The following is a 17584-nucleotide window of genomic DNA, read 5'->3' on the forward strand; positions in this document are numbered from 1 at the left end:
GGTGTTTTATAAGGAAGTGGGATGTTCAACCACTGGGAGGCATTTATGGATAGAGAATTGTTCTCATGGGATGGACTCCAGCTGAGTAGAGAGGAAAATAGACTTCTGGGATGGAGGTTGGTGCAGCTAATTAAAAGAGGTTTTAATGAGGAATTCAGAGAAGACAGGAGATGCTTATGTAATTTGCATGCCTGACTCTAATATTGAGTGGGAGGAAAATCAAGCAGGAGAGGATACAGCAATGGAGAAAAGAGCAGTAAAAGGTCAGAAAATGGACAGTCAGAGGAAAGATACTGTCAGTGGTACTGGCACTAACAGTCAGGGGATACTGGCAGTAAAATGACTGTACATTATTGAGCGAAGAGTCTTGGTGAAGCCAAGTAGAAACAACTAAGATGTCATCTGTACACCAATGCAAGGAGCCTGAGTAACAAAATGGAGGAAGTAGAACTACTGGTGCAGAAAGTGAAATTATATTATATATATTATAGGGATAACAAAACATGGTGGAGTAGTAGTCGTGCCTGGAATGCAGGTATTGTAGGGTATGTGCTATTCAGGAAAGACAGAAATAAAAGATAAATGTGGTAGAGTAACATTGTATATAAATGATGAGAGAGACTGTAAAGAAATTAGAAGTGATGGAATGGATAAAATGGAATCACTTTGGGAAAGAAAGGTAACAGATGCTCCACTGGGATAGTGTTTGGGATCTGCGACAGATGCCCGGGATCCAATTTGGATAAGCATGAGGCCTCTTTAATATTTTTAATTAAATAAATGCTTCTGGAAATTGTGTGACTATGGGATGTAGGTTGGAGGACAAGTGCTACTAATAATAGTAGGGCCCAGATATTCCTGGATGTGTGACCTGGCACATTTTTTTAATCAAACAGTCACGGAACCAACAAGAAGTGATTGATGCCCCATTAGACTTAGTATTGGTAAGTAGCAAGAATCTAATAGAAAAACTGGTTGTAGAGGACAGTATTGGCTTGAGTGACCATGAGTTAATTCAGTTTAAACTAAATGGAAGGATAAAACAAAAATAGGTCTGCAGCTAGGGTTCTTGATTTCAAAAGGGCAAATTTTATAAAAATTAATGGAATTAGTTATGGAAGTGGACTGAATTGAGGAACTCAAGGATCTGATTGTGTAGGAGGCTTGGAATTACTTTGTCAAAGTTGCAGAAACTATCTGAAGCCTGCATCCCAAGCAACTGGAAAAAATTCATAGGGAAGGGTTGCAGACCAAACTGGATGAACAAGCATCTCAAAGAGGTTAAGAGAAAGCAAAAAGCCTACAAGGACTGGAAGATGGCATGTATCAGCAAGGAAAGCCACTTCTTGGAGGTCAGAAATCATAGGTAAAAAGTGAGAACTGTCAAATGCCAAGCAGAGTTGGACCTTGCAAAGGAAATTACAGTCGACAGTGAAAGGTTCTTTAGCCATATAAATAGAAAACAAGGAAAGAAGAAGTGGGACAACTAAGCACTGAGGGGTGGGGTGGAGATTAAAGTTAATCTAGGTATGGCCCAACCTGGACCCAGGCCCAGCCTGTCCCATCTCAACCCCAGGCGTGGCCCGGGCCCGGATCCAGGCACGGCTCGGGCAACCTTTCCCCGGTCCTAAACAAGCCCCGGCCAGGACCTGCTGAGGCCAGGGAAGGGGGTCATATCCTGTAGTCCCAGCCTCAGAGCTGCCGCAGTGGGGAGAGGCACCTCTTCCCCCCCAGCCCAGGTGCTGCTGCAGGGACACAGAGATATGGGGAGTCCTCTCTCCTCACGTTAGCCCCAGAGCATCCTCCTGCACCCCAAACTCCTCATTCCTGGCCCCGCCCGGAGCCCCCTTACCCTGTTCCCAACCCTTTGCCCCAGCCCTGAGCCCCTCATCGCTGGTACAAGCTGGGGAATGTGTCAGTTGGAAGAGACCGACGAGGAGAAAAACCTTGGTTAGGTCATACAGAATCATAGAGCTATAGGGTTAAAAGGGACCGCAAGGATCACCTCGTCTAACCCCCTGTCAAGTTGCAGAATTTGTCACAGGATGATCATGAATTGTTAATGTGATGTGACTGTGCAAACGGCTAATGTAATCCTAGGACACATCGGGTGAGATATTTCCCATAGAGATAGGGGAAATATTACCGTTATGCAAGACACTGGTGAGATCTTATCATTATGTGCAGTTCCGATCTCCCATGTTTAAGAGAGATGAATTCAAAATGGAGCCAGTGCAGAGAAGGGCGACTAGAATGATCAGAGAAATGGCGAATCTACCTTACGAGAGAGGTGTGGGCTGTGGGAGGGAGTTTGGGTGCAGGAGTGGTCTCCAGACCCGAGCAGAGTGTTGGGGTGCAGGAGCGGGTATGGGGTGCTGTCTCCAGGCGGGGGCTCAAGGCTGGGGGTTGGAGTGCGTGCTCCCGCCGGGCAGCACTTACCTCAGGCAGCTCCCGGTTGGCGGCGCAGCGGGGCTAAGACAGGCTCCCTGCCTGCCCCGGCCCCATGCTGCTCCCAGAAGTGGCCAGCAAGCTCTGGCGGTTCCGGGGGGGGGATGTGACTCCCACATGCTGCTCCTGCCTGCAAGCACTGCCCCCGCGTCTCCCATTGGCTGCAGTTCCCCGTTCCTGGCCAATGGGAGCTGCTTGAAGGCAGAAGCAGTGTGCAGTGACGGACTTTTAGGAGCTGGAGATCGCGATCGACTGGTTGGTGACCACTGGTCTATGGTATACCTTCATGCCATAAAAGTCTGTTTTGTATGGGAAATTATTTATTGTTGCTTTCCTGTTTTGCATTGTTTTAATTTAAAAAACAACATAAAATTACAATTGATCCTTGGTGTTAACTGCATTCTGTACAGATTGAAATGTTTCTGAAATTGGTGAGCCAATAATTTTGGGGTGTTTTAATCTAAATTTCATTTACAGATACATCAACATTCTTTGCACCAGGATTTTTAAAAGATGATTAGGGAAATATTCCTTCAGATATCTTGAGTTGAGATCCTTCATTGTTACTTCATAATAAGCATATTGAAACAGCAGCTGTTTTTTTCATACTTGTAGTGGATTGTCAAGTGGCTTGTTTACTGAACAAAAACTGATTAGAAAAGGAAGGGGGTGGTGCAGTTTGCTATTGTATGTTTGTAGACAGCAAAGTTATAATCTGTGGAATTGTTACAAAGCTAGCCATGGGAAAGATAGATTCCAAACTTTAAAGTTTGGTATACATCAAAACCACTGTATTGAACACTTCCTCTTCTGTGAATGGGGGGCAGATTATATTATTACTGTTTGGGGTTTTTTGTTGTTGTCGCTCATTCTGTAATTTCTGATGAGCAGAGGAGCCTTAGGATAGGATAGATCGGGTGGGCAAACTACGGCCCGGGGGCCGCATCCGCCCCTTCAGATGTTTTAATCTGGCCCTCAAGCTCCTGCCAGGAAGCGGGGTCTGGGGCTTGCCCCACTCCACATGTGCTGTGGCTCCGCGTAGCTCCCGGAAGCAGCATCATGTTCCCCCTCCAGGAGCTAGAGCATTATTATTCTGTATTTCCTCTAACTCTAACATAAGGATTGTCCTTTTTCACTTATGATTTCACACGTACTTCACTATGACATATTCTGTGTTGCTAGACTGTGAAAGAGCTATGTTAAATCCGCAGCATGCTGTTTTATGTGTTCTTTGCTATAGATTGCAGCATGCCTAGTAAAGTTGTATATATATATAAATTCACACGGCATTCACAAAAACTTATTATTTTGCAAACAAACTTATTGAAACAGCTTGTATGGGGGAGGAACTGTCTGAATATTCTGGCACACTTAGCTAGGTCAACATTTTAGCTTCCAAGTTCGGATTGACAGAAAGCAGGTCAAGAATGTGTCCTATCCCAAAGTTTCACTATTATTCAGAAAGTACAGAATGGTGATTTTGGTAGAACTGTCCCAGCCTACTCTGGAGTTGAATTTGACCCTTTTGTAAAAAGTATATATTTGGAAAAGTGACTTATCAAGAATATATTTAAATTCTTGATTCTTACTTTAAAAATGCTTTCTTGGTTTATGTTCTTCCATTAGATTTTATTAGTTGATCAAAAATTTCTTGTTTATAAAAATACTTATAGTAGTTTGTTATATTATTAAATTTAATATTCAGAGGAATTTGAAAGTTATTCTTTAAAGAGTAGTTCGTTCCCTCATTGAAAAGAACTAGATAAATTATCTCCCACAAATTACGTGGATTTACAGCAGCTTCCAAACTGCCTTTTCATTATCTGTTTTATCAGACTTTCTCTTTTTCTGTAGTCATAGAATTTAAGGCCAGAAGAGACCACCAGATCATCTAGTCTGACTTCCTGTGTATCACAGGCCACCAACACCATTCAGCACTGCACTCTAAACCCAGCAACCAAAATTAGACCACAGTATTACAGCCCCCTGTAGGAGGGATTGAGCAGTTTTTCATCAACAAGGAGCATTCTTCTAATTTAACAGAATACATTGTGAGGAATTTACTTGGATGTTACCTGTGTAAACTAAAATGCCATTTGAATAGTAAATGTATCATGCCACTGAAGTGCCATTGTAGTACTTCGTCCTCCCTAAGTTTTTAGGATTTTTGTTTCTTCAGCAACCATAACAAGTTCATCTGAAAATGATGATCGCAGCGGATCCAGTTTGGAATGGAGTAAGGATGGGAGTCTCAGGGCTGGTGTACATCAAGGAATTATTCACGATCGAAGGGCAGATAATTGTTCACCAGTTGCAGAAGAGGAAACAGTTGGGTCTGCAGAGAGTTTGTCTAAAGAGGAAGTGTGTACTGGAGATGGGCCTGTTCCCTATACACCAAGTTCTAGCTCTTTAATAATGCCTCGTCCCAACTCTGTGGCAGGTAAGGAAGCACTGAACTAGCGGAGGAAGAATTTTTTGTGATCGTTTTGTATTAAAGTTACAACATTGATAGTAAGATATTTCTTTGTAGGAAAAAGGCATTGACTCTGCAGTGAATTGAATACATGCTTATTACTTTAAATTGTTTTCAAGTCTGAACATTGATGTTATTGTTGAGACACTTATAGTATATAGTGTCATCCATAGGAATGTTTTTCTTATACTCTGTGGGGTTTTTAATCCGGATATGCGCTCATTTACTGGGTTTTGTAAATGTAGCATTACTATTTTAAATTGTTTCTGGCGGGGGAGGCTTACTTCAGTGTTGTTTTTTACTACTCTCATCTGTTAGCAATGCACAGTCAATACAGCTCTGGAAGAGGTGAGGTAGATTAAGTTATGGTTCGAGCATTGTCGATAGAATTAACTAAATTCCAGTTGCAGTACCATATTTCCCCCTCACTTATACCTGTGCAAGCCCATTGACAACTTAGTGTGATACAAACTTTTCAGAAGTGGCAAGTGAAACAAATATAATGACAGTAAACTCCATTAAAACAAATGAAAATTAAAGTTTATAAAATCCAGAAAATGTGGACTGAAGGAGGCCCCCCCCCCCAAACATAACCAGGCCTTGCCAGGAGTTAATGATTTATGGAGGGGAAAAGTATTATGCTTGACTTGGAGCTGAATATAGTCAGCATTCCACGGTAAAATAAAAAAGGGAGCTGTAATTTGAGATGTGAAATAAAAATTGCTGACTGATATTAGGGGTCTTAGTTTAAAGTTTTAACTCCAAAGTTTTCTGAGCCTTTTTCTCTAGGGAAACATTTTTTGTGGTGAGTGGGAAGTTACTTCTGTTACCACTGGGATTTCCAGTTGCAGTGCTCTGATGCAGAATATATTAGCGATGCTGGTGTGAGCTTAAAGTTACAACAGGACCACCCCTGTATTGCTCAATAATTTACAGTGATAACCTGTGATAAGAGTATCATGTTTTGCTGTGTTTTTAAATTTGAAGCAGCAAATAAGTGGGGCGTTACTGGAAAAACACTGGGATACATTCTTCAATTGATTTTTAAAGGAAGTATAATGTGGCCCTATTCCAGAAAGGATGTCCAACAAACTGCAGTAAGTTGGAACTGACATTGAAAAATACACTAGTATATGGCATAGTGAACATTATCAAGAACTCAGGATTTGTCAGCAAGTTACTGGGTGGGAGGTTTTTTTTTGTCTTTTAGGATTATATTTTGCTTATTTATTATAACTAGATTGAATGATTCAGTTTTATTGAGAAATTCAGTAACTCATTTGAAGCCTACAGAAAGCACAGTCTTGATGTGTATAATCTGACTGAGCATTTAAAATGCCTTGAAAATCATTAGTACATTAATTTTGAAACAATGAAAGCACCACTGTTAAGTGAAGGATTACATTACTTCTGAATGTTCTATTGTGCAAGGTCTTTCTGTTAAAGTCTACGGAGGGAGAGAGTTAAGATTTTCCAGTAGACTGCTGTGATTACAGAGCATAACTTTCCAGTTTTCTGCTATGCTTGCTCATTAGCTTCATCCTATTCACTCAGTTAGACCTCCTGTGGAATGAGAATTTTAGTCTTAGACTGTGCAGTGGCAAAGAATCCTAATGAATTTGCATGAATTTTCCATTATCCAAAGATGAGTAAAAAAGAGCAGACTGATGCCGCAGACTCTTTTGGTACTGGACCCAGTACCGAAAACTGCACTTAGTGAGCAAGTGTTGAACTGCTGTCAGCACCAAGGTGTCCATTGGTACCAACAAAAGCCCCAGCACCGTGGGAACCATACCCATCAGCATCACCTATAGAGGAGATATACTCCTCGTCACCATCGTTGGGGCACAGCACGTCACCAGCATCCCAAGCCTCGAGGAAACATTCCCCTCTTTTAGAAAGGGAAGATATCCCTCTCCCATAGCATTATTGGCAAGACCACAGAATACCAGAAGGAATGGGATCCACAGGCACAAACCTATCAGTGTCCAGTATTGCCCCCTAAAGACATCCTCTCCATATCACTGGACAAGACAATTGCCTCAGCACCAATCCTGACTCTGGATGATTTCAGGGTGTTCCAAGAGTTCCTGCAATGGATTGCAGACACACTGGAAATTGAGACTGTTCAGATTTAATGCAAAACTCACAAATGATTGGAAGTTCTGTGGTCTGCGAATCTTGCCAGAGCCCCTGTCCCTATCAATGAGGGATTAAGAGTTCCAGCCAGAGTTTTGTGGCCACTATACCACCAATGGCGAAATGTATTGAGAAGAGGTCAGATGCCAACTTCCAGGTTCAAATACATTTACTTGCACTCCAACTCCAGATCTCTAGTAATCTCGGCCATCCAAAAGAAATCACACTCTGGCAAGAATTCACCAAAGGAGGAAGATCCAAAATGACAGTTTGGGAGAAAGTCTTACTGCTCTGCCTATCTCCTGCTATGAGTGGCTAACTGCCAAGCTCTGCTAGCCAAATACGATTTTCTAACATAGGACAGTGATGCCATTTGTCAACAAGCTCCCTTATGAGACTGGAGAAGACCCTAAGGACATTGTAAAAGGAGGACACTAGTGGCAAAGATGTGCCTACAATGGAAACAGCTGATACTGTGGCTAGGTCCATGGCCACCGGTGGCTCCTGGCTTGGGCATTCCTCGCCAAGTGCAAGCCACAATCAAAGATTTGCCATTTGAGGGATCAAAACTATTTACTAAGAAAACAGAAAGTGCCTTCCACTCTCAAGAAATTTAAGGCAACCTGTAGTCCCTGGGAAACTACAGATCTCTAGTGTACTGCAAAATGTACTGCCCTCAACAGCAACATCAGCAGAGACAGTGGACACCTTCATACCACAGGCAGCTGGACTGTCAGTTTAAAAAAAAAAAGAGACGAGATATGATAGAGGATGTCAGTCCTCTTCAACTCCAGCCATGTGTACAGTTCTATCCACATAGCAGCAAATTTGATAGCTCAGTCAATAGCTGTATCAAAGTCAGTCATATGAACACCTGTAGTAGAAGCTGCCTTGCCTCATTCCTCCAGACATGGTCGGACATCTCCACTGACAAATGGAAACTTAGACCATCAAATTCTCACTATACCTCACTCCCCTTCCACATCCCTCTTGAGGGACTCTTCTGAAAGGAGAAGAGTTTACCAGTATTGGGTTCTGCCACGGCACTGAGAATATTCACCACATCCACGGCAGTGGCTGTGGTGCACCTGTATGGAAGAGGGACTACGTGTCTACCTGTACCTGGGTGACTGGCTGTTCTGGAGCAGATCTCATGGGAAGACCAAAATAGCCCTAGATCAAGTAGACTTCCCTGTTCTTTCAGTGTAGGTTTCTAGCAAACTACAAGAAATCATCTCTAGTACCATCCCTGATTATAGAATTCATAGGAGCTCTACTTGATTCATGGTCAGCATGAGCATAGCTGGTGAAAGATGGATTGATACCTACAGTCCCATTTGTATGGACAGGACCGTCCACAATGATTTGCATGTGCCTAGGGTTACTAGGACACATATTGTCCTGTACCAACTTGACCCCACTTATAGCCATAACAACACTCGCTAAAGCTGGTGTAATGCCTAGCCAAACACAGTATGAACAAATTGTTCACAGTACTACTCCAGGTCTGGTAAAAACTTACCTGATGTCTAGAACCTTTGATCCTAGAAGCCTTTTGATCCAGGACAGTATGAGACTAGGATCTCTACCGGACACCTTTCTTCTTCAGTGGTCTTGAGACCTCCTCCATGCCTTTCTACAGATTCTCCTGATTCTCAGGTAATATGGAAATCAGATTTTCCTGATTCTCAGGTAATATGGAAATCAGATGGGACAGAGCTATTGTTGTCATGCTAGCCCCTTATTAGCTGAGAGAACTTTGGCTGTCAGCCTACTCAATGTCTAGCCAACCTTCCATTTGCCTCCCTGCCTGCACAGATATAGTGTCTGAGAATCAGGGTCAGATACTATATCCAGGCCCACAGTATTTGCATCTGATGGCCTGGATGCTGGCTTGATGACCATCACTGACTGAGTGCTCCAGACAAATACAAGGAATTATTAAGCAGAGAAGGATGGCTTCCATTAGCAGGACCTATTCTGCAAAATGGGAAAGGTTTTTCATATGTGGGCAACTCCAAAACAATGTGTATCTGGTTGAAGCTATAATCTCAAGCATCTTGGACTACATGCTGCTTCTGAAACAGTCAGGACTGACACCTGGACTGAAAATCTACCTACTGCAATACCAGCATACCATCCACCAGTTCAGTCACGTTCTGTTTTCTCTCATCTCACAATGTTGAGATGCACAGGTGACCTCATCAGCCTGATTCAGAAATGTGCCAGTTTCAGAGATTTGTAAGGCAGCCATGTGGAGTAAAGCAGCCACCCTTCATTAACATTATGCACTTGACCTGGCAGCCAGGACAGATACAAAGTTTGGAGGAGCAGTACTTCAATCTCTATTTGATTAACACAGCTGATACGCCTCATACCCACCATCCAGACTGATTGCCAGTCACGGACAGAGGAATCCACACTGAAACCTACTCAAAGAAGAAAATAAAGTTATTTACCATGCAGTATCTGTAGTTCTTTGAGATGTGATAGTTGATGCATATCCCACAACCCGCCCTCCATTCCTGCTTTTTGCAGTCCTTAGCTGTCCATGCTTTGAATTGCAAGAGAACTGAAGAAGGGTCTGCCCATCATGCCAGAGTATGAGGCGACTCAGGGTGCGTGGGCAGGCCTGATGGATGTTGCTAGCAGAAAGAAACTGATCTTGTGCACATGAGGTGCATGTGTACTTACAGTGGAATCCTCACAAATTACATCATCTCAAAGAACCACAGTTACTGTAGGGAAGTAAATGTATTATTTCACTGTACATATGAAGCACAGCATTGTAAAAGTTGCTTTAACTGGGAATAACCTGATGACTTGGATCTTTGTAATGCTAAAAACCCTCCTTCTTTTTGTTAACTTGGGTTTACTAATGCGCATACAACACTGGACTAAATTGGTTGATGTTGTTACTCACAATGCACTAGGCACTGTCCACATGTACAGCAAGTCACAGTCTCTGCTCCAGAAACACTCTAATGAAGGCCACCATGTTATGAGTGTGTAATTAAGATGGCATACCTATGACACCTCTGAAAAAATGTTCCATATAAAACCACATGTCTGTCGATACACACGTGGAATAAAAATGCTGTGATTTTAAACAGCACTATTATAAAAATGTTACCTTATTACAATTTTTAGATGTGCTAATCCATAATGTAGTACATTAGTAAGTTGCATTTACGACACAGGAGTAAGAGTCTAAATTTTTTTTACTAGTATTAAATGATAAAATGACAGGAATAATACTTCACAGGTCAGCTGGTAAGCAAACCAAACACAATTCTAAAAATATGGGAGCCAAGGAACCACAAAATATATGCTATTCATTTATATTGTCAGTTGTCGCTTTAGTAACATAGTAAATATGCTATACTGGTATAAGTTTGGTTGGCCGGATATGGAGGATCTGGCTGTGACGGGTTGGATCACAGAAACCCCCCTGGGAGCTGCCACCCGATGTGCCAAGACTACTTCTGAGCTGGCAGGGAAAACAGGGATAGGACTCCAGCACCCTGTCTTGCTGAGCCAGACACTCACGTCTGCTCCAGCAAAGACCCAGGTTCTGAATTACTTGCCCCAAAGCTGCAGGTTTACCTGAAAACAGCTCACAGAAGTGTGCTTGTCTTTAACACTCAGATTCCCAACTCCCGATGGGGTCTAAACCCAAATAAATCCGTTTTACTCTGTATAAAGCTTATGCAGGGTAAACTCATAAATTGTTTGCCCTCTATAACACTGATAGAGAGAGATGCACAGTTGTTTGCTCCCCCAGGTATTAATACATACTCTGAATTAATTAATAAGGAAAAAGTGATTTTATTAAATACAGAAAGTAGGATTTAAGTGGTTCCAAGCAGTAACAGACAGAACAAAGTTACCAAGCAAAATAAAATAAAATGTGCAAATCTATGTCTAATCAAACTAAATACAGATAATCTCACCCTTAGAGATGGTTTTCAGTAATTTTTTTCCTCAGACTGGACACCTTCCAGGCCTGGGCACAATTCTTTCCCCTGGTACAGGTAGCTAGGGGATTCTTCATGATGGCTCTTCTCTCCTTCTTTGTTCTGTTCCACCCCTTTATATATCTTTTGCATAAGGCAGGAACCCTTTGTCCCTCTGGGTTTCTACCCCTCCTCACTGGAAAAGCACCAGGTTAAAGATGGATTCCAGTTCAGGTGACATGATCACCTGTCACTCGAAGACTTCATTACCCCCTTGCCAGCACACACATATACAGGAAGACTCACAGGTAAAACACAGCCATCTGCAGACAATGGTCCTTGTTAATGGGAGTCATCAAGATTCCAAACCACCATTAATGGCCTACACTTTGCATAATTACAATAGGCCCCTCAGAGTTATATTTTGTATTTCTAGTTTTAGATACAAGAATGGTACATTTATACAAATAGTATGATCACACTCAGTAGATTGATTATAAGCTTTGTAATGATACCTTACAAGAGACTTTTTGCATGAAGCGTATCCCAGTTACATTATATTCACTTATTATATTTTTATAAAACCATATAGACTGCACAACGTCACACTGGCCCTACATTGTTCAATCTTTACTGAGATGTGGAATAAGACTGCTGTGCACGTGTGAAAATTATCATCTGTGCAGATGTATGGTTCCTATTATAAATAATAATTTGCGATTTTATCTAGATTATGAGAAACACTTGTCCCTGTAAACAACTGATTTACGGGGCATGGAAGGAATAAGTGTGAAGAACCAGGCTTTGTACAGGGTCAGCTTACAAGAGTCTGGGAAGTCCTTCCCAGCCCCAACTGCAGAGCAGCTATTACTGCAGTAGCTCCTGCTTTCTCCTTCATAGAGGGAACAGCTGGCAAGTCTGCATAGCTGTTGATCCACTGTTCCCGGCCTGCCTTGCTTCTGTTACTCAGGGCTACCCAAACCTTAGCTGAGCTCCTTTATATCCTTCTGCTCCTGGTAGCAGAACTACACCGGTCTGGCTGTATACAGGGCCCACCACTACTGTTTTATGGGGAAGTACAAGAAAGGAAAAGAGTGCAGGATCTACAAATGTGAAATGTTGCTTTTGAATAGATTTAGGCTCAGAATGTGCCCCCCTCTAATATAACTGTGTGGTAAGTCCTCTGAGTCTTTAACAATTTTTTTTTTTATTTCTGTCCCTCTTCATAAAATGTTTAAGGGAAAAATTATGCATCATTTTACTGGACCGAGGATCAATTGCATATATGAGCTCTCTACAGATATTGCAAGCAGCAGTTTACCAATGTACCCTGTTCCTAAAGCTCTCCTGACATCATTGATAGTGGTCTCAAAAAGCAAAGTAAAGAAAAAGCCATATTAATGTTGGTTTTGTTTGAAACACAAGGGGGAGAAAGAGGAAATGAATGCCTGCCAAATGGAAAAAGACCTAAATGGTGGTAGGGAAAGAAATGTAATCTTCCACTTCAGTGCATTTGATCCCAGAGCATACTACAGTATGTTTATATTACTTTTCTCAGCCCTAGGTAAGAATTGGTACTGTGCCAATACATTGTGGAATTATCGATACATTTTAATCCCATTAATACAGAGTGTGATCAGTTGCTGTTGCAGAAGATTTCTCTTCCAATCAAAACTTGTATAGTTAAGAAATCTATTTAGCTCTGCAAAGGAAATGAAGAGTCAGACAGTTAATGGGGTGATTGTTAATGTTCTGGATGTGGTGAAATAGTGCACACAGTGTCTGCTTGTCTAATTGGAAGATTTGGATTGCCAGCAACTATGAATGAAATCGCTGGGGCAGAAGATTTATCTAGCTACCTTGCTGTGTTTCTGCTTGGAAGTATTGAAGCTTTACTAAATAATTTCTGACTACCCAGGCTTGTCATAAAAATTCATTGTAAAGCTCTTTCCCCTTCCCCCCCTGTTAGCTTCTCACTAAGAATTTTAACATCATTTTAAATTCTGGTAATATTTCATATTAAACATACAAAATAAATAAAAGCATATCTAATGAAAATGACTTTTTTTTAACTGGACAGTTCACAGTGTTGGTAGGATATCTAAAATCTTTTTGCTATCAAAGACTTATATTTACAGAGGAAAATGAGCGTGCTCATCAAAAATGTTACCTAGAATTTGAGGGTGTAACTGTAGGAAAATTAATCTATGAATTCCATGTTGAAAGCATAAATATAATCATTAATAATTCATGCTGATATACAGTTTAGTTTTGTGTAATTATTTATTCAGATGAAAAAATAAACTTCAGTTCTTAATATCCTAGCAACAAGTTCAACCAAGTTAGAAGATTTGAGCTATTTAGACGGACAAAGGAATACTCCATTACGCACCTCAATTCGCTTGCCTTGGCATAACACTGCAGGAGGAAGAGTACAACAAGAAATTAAAGGTATTTATACATTTGTGGTTATCTTAGAATAGATACACAGTAGTAGTTTTTGTAATATGGCAAAGCTGCAAAAGGATTTGTAAATGTAATCCTATATAAACACAGATGCTGGGGCTCCTCATGTGTTCAGCTGAAGCCAGAGGGTCTCCAAGCAGGCATTCAGTTCTGCACTAGTAGATTCTATTACAGGTTTTGGGACAACATTATTGATCATAAAAAAGTGCTTGCTCACACTTGTTTCAGTATGGCATAAATCAGAAATGGAATGATTTATTAAAAAAAATAAATCAAACATACGTTTATATAATTAACATGCATGTGCAGTAAAACCTGGATTATTTGAACCTCACGTAACCATAACTGAATCATGTGCTGCCAATGTTTATATTGAAGATTCCTTTGATCAGCTAAGCGAGACTTCAGATAAACTTATTCAGTATCCTCCATGGCATTCAAATAATCATGATGGTACTGTATTTTAAAAAACAGATTTATATGCAATCTCAAGGATATTCCTCCACCTGAATCTTGTTTATGGAAGAAAAGTAATTAATTCATTAAGGATTGGTGTAGTGGTACATAAATAATCCAGTATGGCATGCCCTTTGCAAAAATAGTGGCATTTCTTTCCTTGCAGATTGTGCGCAATTTTTATTTTCTCATTTTAACTTTATCTTGGCCACTTGCTGCTTCTGTTCAGATTACCATTACAAATAGAAAAATGTAAGCAATCAAACCTCCAAATTGTTGCTCTTCTGTGAGTCGCTGTGTAGATGTTATGCTGCCCTCATTCATATTCACTTCATCTTTGTGAGTTAATTGCTGAAAAAACAGTTATGAAACAAAACTTTTCTTGAGAAATCATTTAATAATTGTGTATGATTTTTTAAAAAATGTACGCATGGTTAAAGTAATCTTTCCAATCAAAACCGGATTCGTTAGCCCCTATAGCTTTTGAATTATCTGTTTGAGAATGCAAATGAGAACAAGAAGATATATGCTAGATTTTCCTGTTGACTTTAAAAGGACTGTATCTATTCAACATCTGCTGACAATCAGTTCAGTAATTTCTCATTTACATGGTTGACTGATTTTGGAATCAAATCAAACTTTTTCATGCTTCTCAGTATTTCTTTACATTTCTCTATACATGTAGTTGCTGATTCTAAGCACCTAACCATGTGAAGTGCTTAGCACCCACAACTCCCTCTGACTCAAAATATTTCACAGGGCCAGGCCCTCAATTAGAAAAATTTGTTGTGTGTTTTCAAATATATAGAAAAAAATTGTTCTTCATTAAATGTAAAATTATCACAGTTCTACAACATTTTAAATATAAAGGCTGAACCCCTGTCGAAAAAGAAAACCACAACAATTATTTGCATTTTATCATGAAGTGGCTTTAATCCACACTGAAGCTGCTAATTTATAGACAGTTCAATAAGTGATTTGTAATTGTTTTTGTTTTTATGGTAAAAGTGCTGAAAAGAAATCCTCTCAAATTGTAAATGTACCTACCAAAAGTTATTAAAATTGTCTTCTTAAATACTGCTGCCAATAAATAGGTTTTCATTACATAACAATATTTTCTTCTAATAAACTTTTTTTTCCTTTCCACTTCTCAGCACGTTTTGCCCCCTATAAGCCTCAAGACATTTTGCTAAAGCCACTATTGTTTGAAGTGCCAAGCATAACAACAGACTCTGTGTTTGTCGGGAGAGACTGGCTGTTTCAAATGATCGAAGAAACCTTGAAGAATCCGGAGCTGGAAGAAAACAGGGGAGCAGTTATTATCGGAAATGTGGGATTTGGAAAGACTGCTATTATTTCAAAGCTGGTGGCACTTAGCTGCCATGGAAGTCGCATGAGGCAAATTGCTTCAAACAGCCCTAATTCATCCCCCCAAAGTATGTTTCTCTTCTAAATAATTGTTTAGGTTATTATACTATAGAAAGACATAAGTAATTACTGGCCTTATTGTCCCCTACATGAAAAGCTCTCCTCAGGGATAAAGAAAGTTCCATCAACATGGCATGCTTTGACAATAACCTCCAACAGAATAGACCAGGGGTTCAACTTCTTAAACACACATGCACCTACACACACCAACCCCCCCCCCCCCCCCCGGTGTATCTATGGAAACGCTGAATCTCCACATGGCCTCCCAACACTCCAAACTCACTTTGCAGCGTGGCTCTAATGAACTGTGCTGCCTAGACACTCTCTCTCTTCCCCCCCCCCCCCACCTCCCACCCCGCTATTGTTGGTTTGTGGAGGGAGGATGGTGCTTTTGTATAATCATTGTGCAGCCCAGATTTTTCAAAGGCTTCACAGAATCTGAGATGAAGGGGAGGATGATGCTAGGAAGGTGACTCTTATCCCTTCCGTGCCCCTCTACTGCCGTTGCACTCCCTCAGTTTATCAGAGGTGAGAGGATGATATAGTTCTGTGTATTTAGTCAGAGTACTTCCAATGCTGACACTTTTCAAATTTGCCATATTGATGATGTGAAGAAAAGGCTATTATGATACCATAATTAGTACTTTCCACATCACTTGAGCTCTGGTACATTATATGATTTAATGAGCTCTTGCATTTAGAATTGTACTTATTTTTACATCACTGTATTTATTTTCAGTATTTGCTATTTCTTCAGCTCAGAGGTCAATTATATCACATAGAGAGTATAAAGATGAAAATATGTACATGCATGTCATATTGTAACTCTGCCTTTGAAGATGATATAGTGTATGTTTAAAAATCCTGTATCTTAATAGTACATTTTACCCAAGGCTTTAAGAAGTTCCATTATCACGAATGTATTTTACCCCAAAGCAGTAGTCTGTAATCATAACTTTGGTCTGTGCACTTTTTTATAGGCAGTGACCCCTGTCAAGAGATTCCCCTCATTAAATTACCATCACCTGCTCCTCCCACAAATAGTAACAATACAATGAAGATTCTGAGTTGTCCTGGTACTCCTGAACATCAAAATCAAATGGACAAATCTGTGAGATGTCTTGCTTCAAAGGTAAGCTTTCACCATTCAGTAGACTTCTTCTAACACACTAAAAAAACTTTAAACTCCAAGACACAGTGCCTTGCAGAGCTCCCTGGTTGTGGTAGGGGTGAGAAGGGAGAGTGATTTGGGTCACACTCATATCAGGGTGTACCACATACGAACATCCTGCACAGTTAGCCAGGTCTTTCTCCCTTTACTTGAGTTGCAACCTGGTAGCAGCCCCATTGCTCACTTGAGCAAAGGGGCTGTGATTACAGGGGGTCCTTGCATGGCCTGGGCAATGGAGTCTGTGTAATACTGGACTCCTGCCTCTGCTGTTGCTATTTCTTGTCCTCTGTGTAATCTAGGCTAAGAGAAGGTAGAAATGTGAGAAAAAGTTCCTTCTGTTCAATGTCAGTCATTGGCATCCCTAATTCCTTAGATGTCTATTGCTCCCACCAGAAAGTTACTCCATGTAGCGTCTTACAGTGCAATTTTGTATGAAACAAGGAAAGATAGAAGTTTTGCTCAAGGTTATTTGCAATGCACTCATTGCTATTGTGTTTGGGCAAGGGTTACAGAAATTAAGATTAACAGGAAATTGTATCTTGGATGAGACTGTATTCTTTGGATTCTCTTTCCCAGGTGAATGTTGCCAGGTCTTTGTGATGCAGTTGTTATTGTGGAAAAACTTGCAAAGTGAGCAGAGGCCTGCAACATGCCTTAACCATGGCAGAATTTGGTCTCATCTCTATCTCCTGTGAACGAGAGTTCCAGAGCAGTGAGTTCTCCATCAGAAATGCTCTATCCTGGGCTCCGAAGAGCCCTTAAGGCTGTCAGTTGTTGAGTCCTGGTTCACGATCGCTTCTAAATTGTGTCCTGGGGTGTGTGGTGGGAGAAAGGTAGTATGTAAAATAGCTTGAAGAAAGTCCTTATAGGGTTTGAAAGATTAGGATCAATACCTTGAAACCAATTTGGAGTTGAATGGAGAGCCTGTGCAGGTTGTGGAACACAGTCTTTGAACTCTTCCATTTACAAGACAAGCCATTGCATGATTGACTGGTGACAGTTTGTACGTGGTCTGAGGTATATCAAGGTAAGCACATTTTTCAGTAA

The 17584-nt window shown here is 40.8% G+C and overlaps 1 protein-coding gene across 26 annotated transcripts in view; it reads left to right on the forward strand.

The window, feature by feature from the left end:
* The window catches only part of TANC1 (tetratricopeptide repeat, ankyrin repeat and coiled-coil containing 1), a 197688-nt gene that overhangs the window by 116872 nt on the left and 63232 nt on the right, over window positions 1-17584 (forward strand). For 22 of the 26 annotated variants that reach the window (XR_010591280.1, XM_042860821.2, XM_042860827.2 and 19 more), the window contains 4 exons: window positions 4628-4888; window positions 13342-13467; window positions 15093-15374; window positions 16347-16498. Coding sequence is in view for 25 of the 26 variants with exons in the window: in XM_042860821.2 (XP_042716755.1) it covers window positions 4628-4888; window positions 13342-13467; window positions 15093-15374; window positions 16347-16498 (821 nt within the window). In the remaining variant the exon portion in view is untranslated. Of the gene's footprint in view, window positions 1-4353; window positions 4500-4627; window positions 4889-13341; window positions 13468-15092; window positions 15375-16346; window positions 16499-17584 lie in introns of those variants that run through there. The other 4 variants (XM_065560601.1, XM_065560602.1, XM_065560599.1 and 1 more) reach the window with 2 other exon arrangements.

Source organism: Chrysemys picta, chromosome 11 (assembly GCF_011386835.1).
Source record: "Chrysemys picta bellii isolate R12L10 chromosome 11, ASM1138683v2, whole genome shotgun sequence".
NCBI lineage: Eukaryota > Metazoa > Chordata > Testudines > Emydidae > Chrysemys > Chrysemys picta.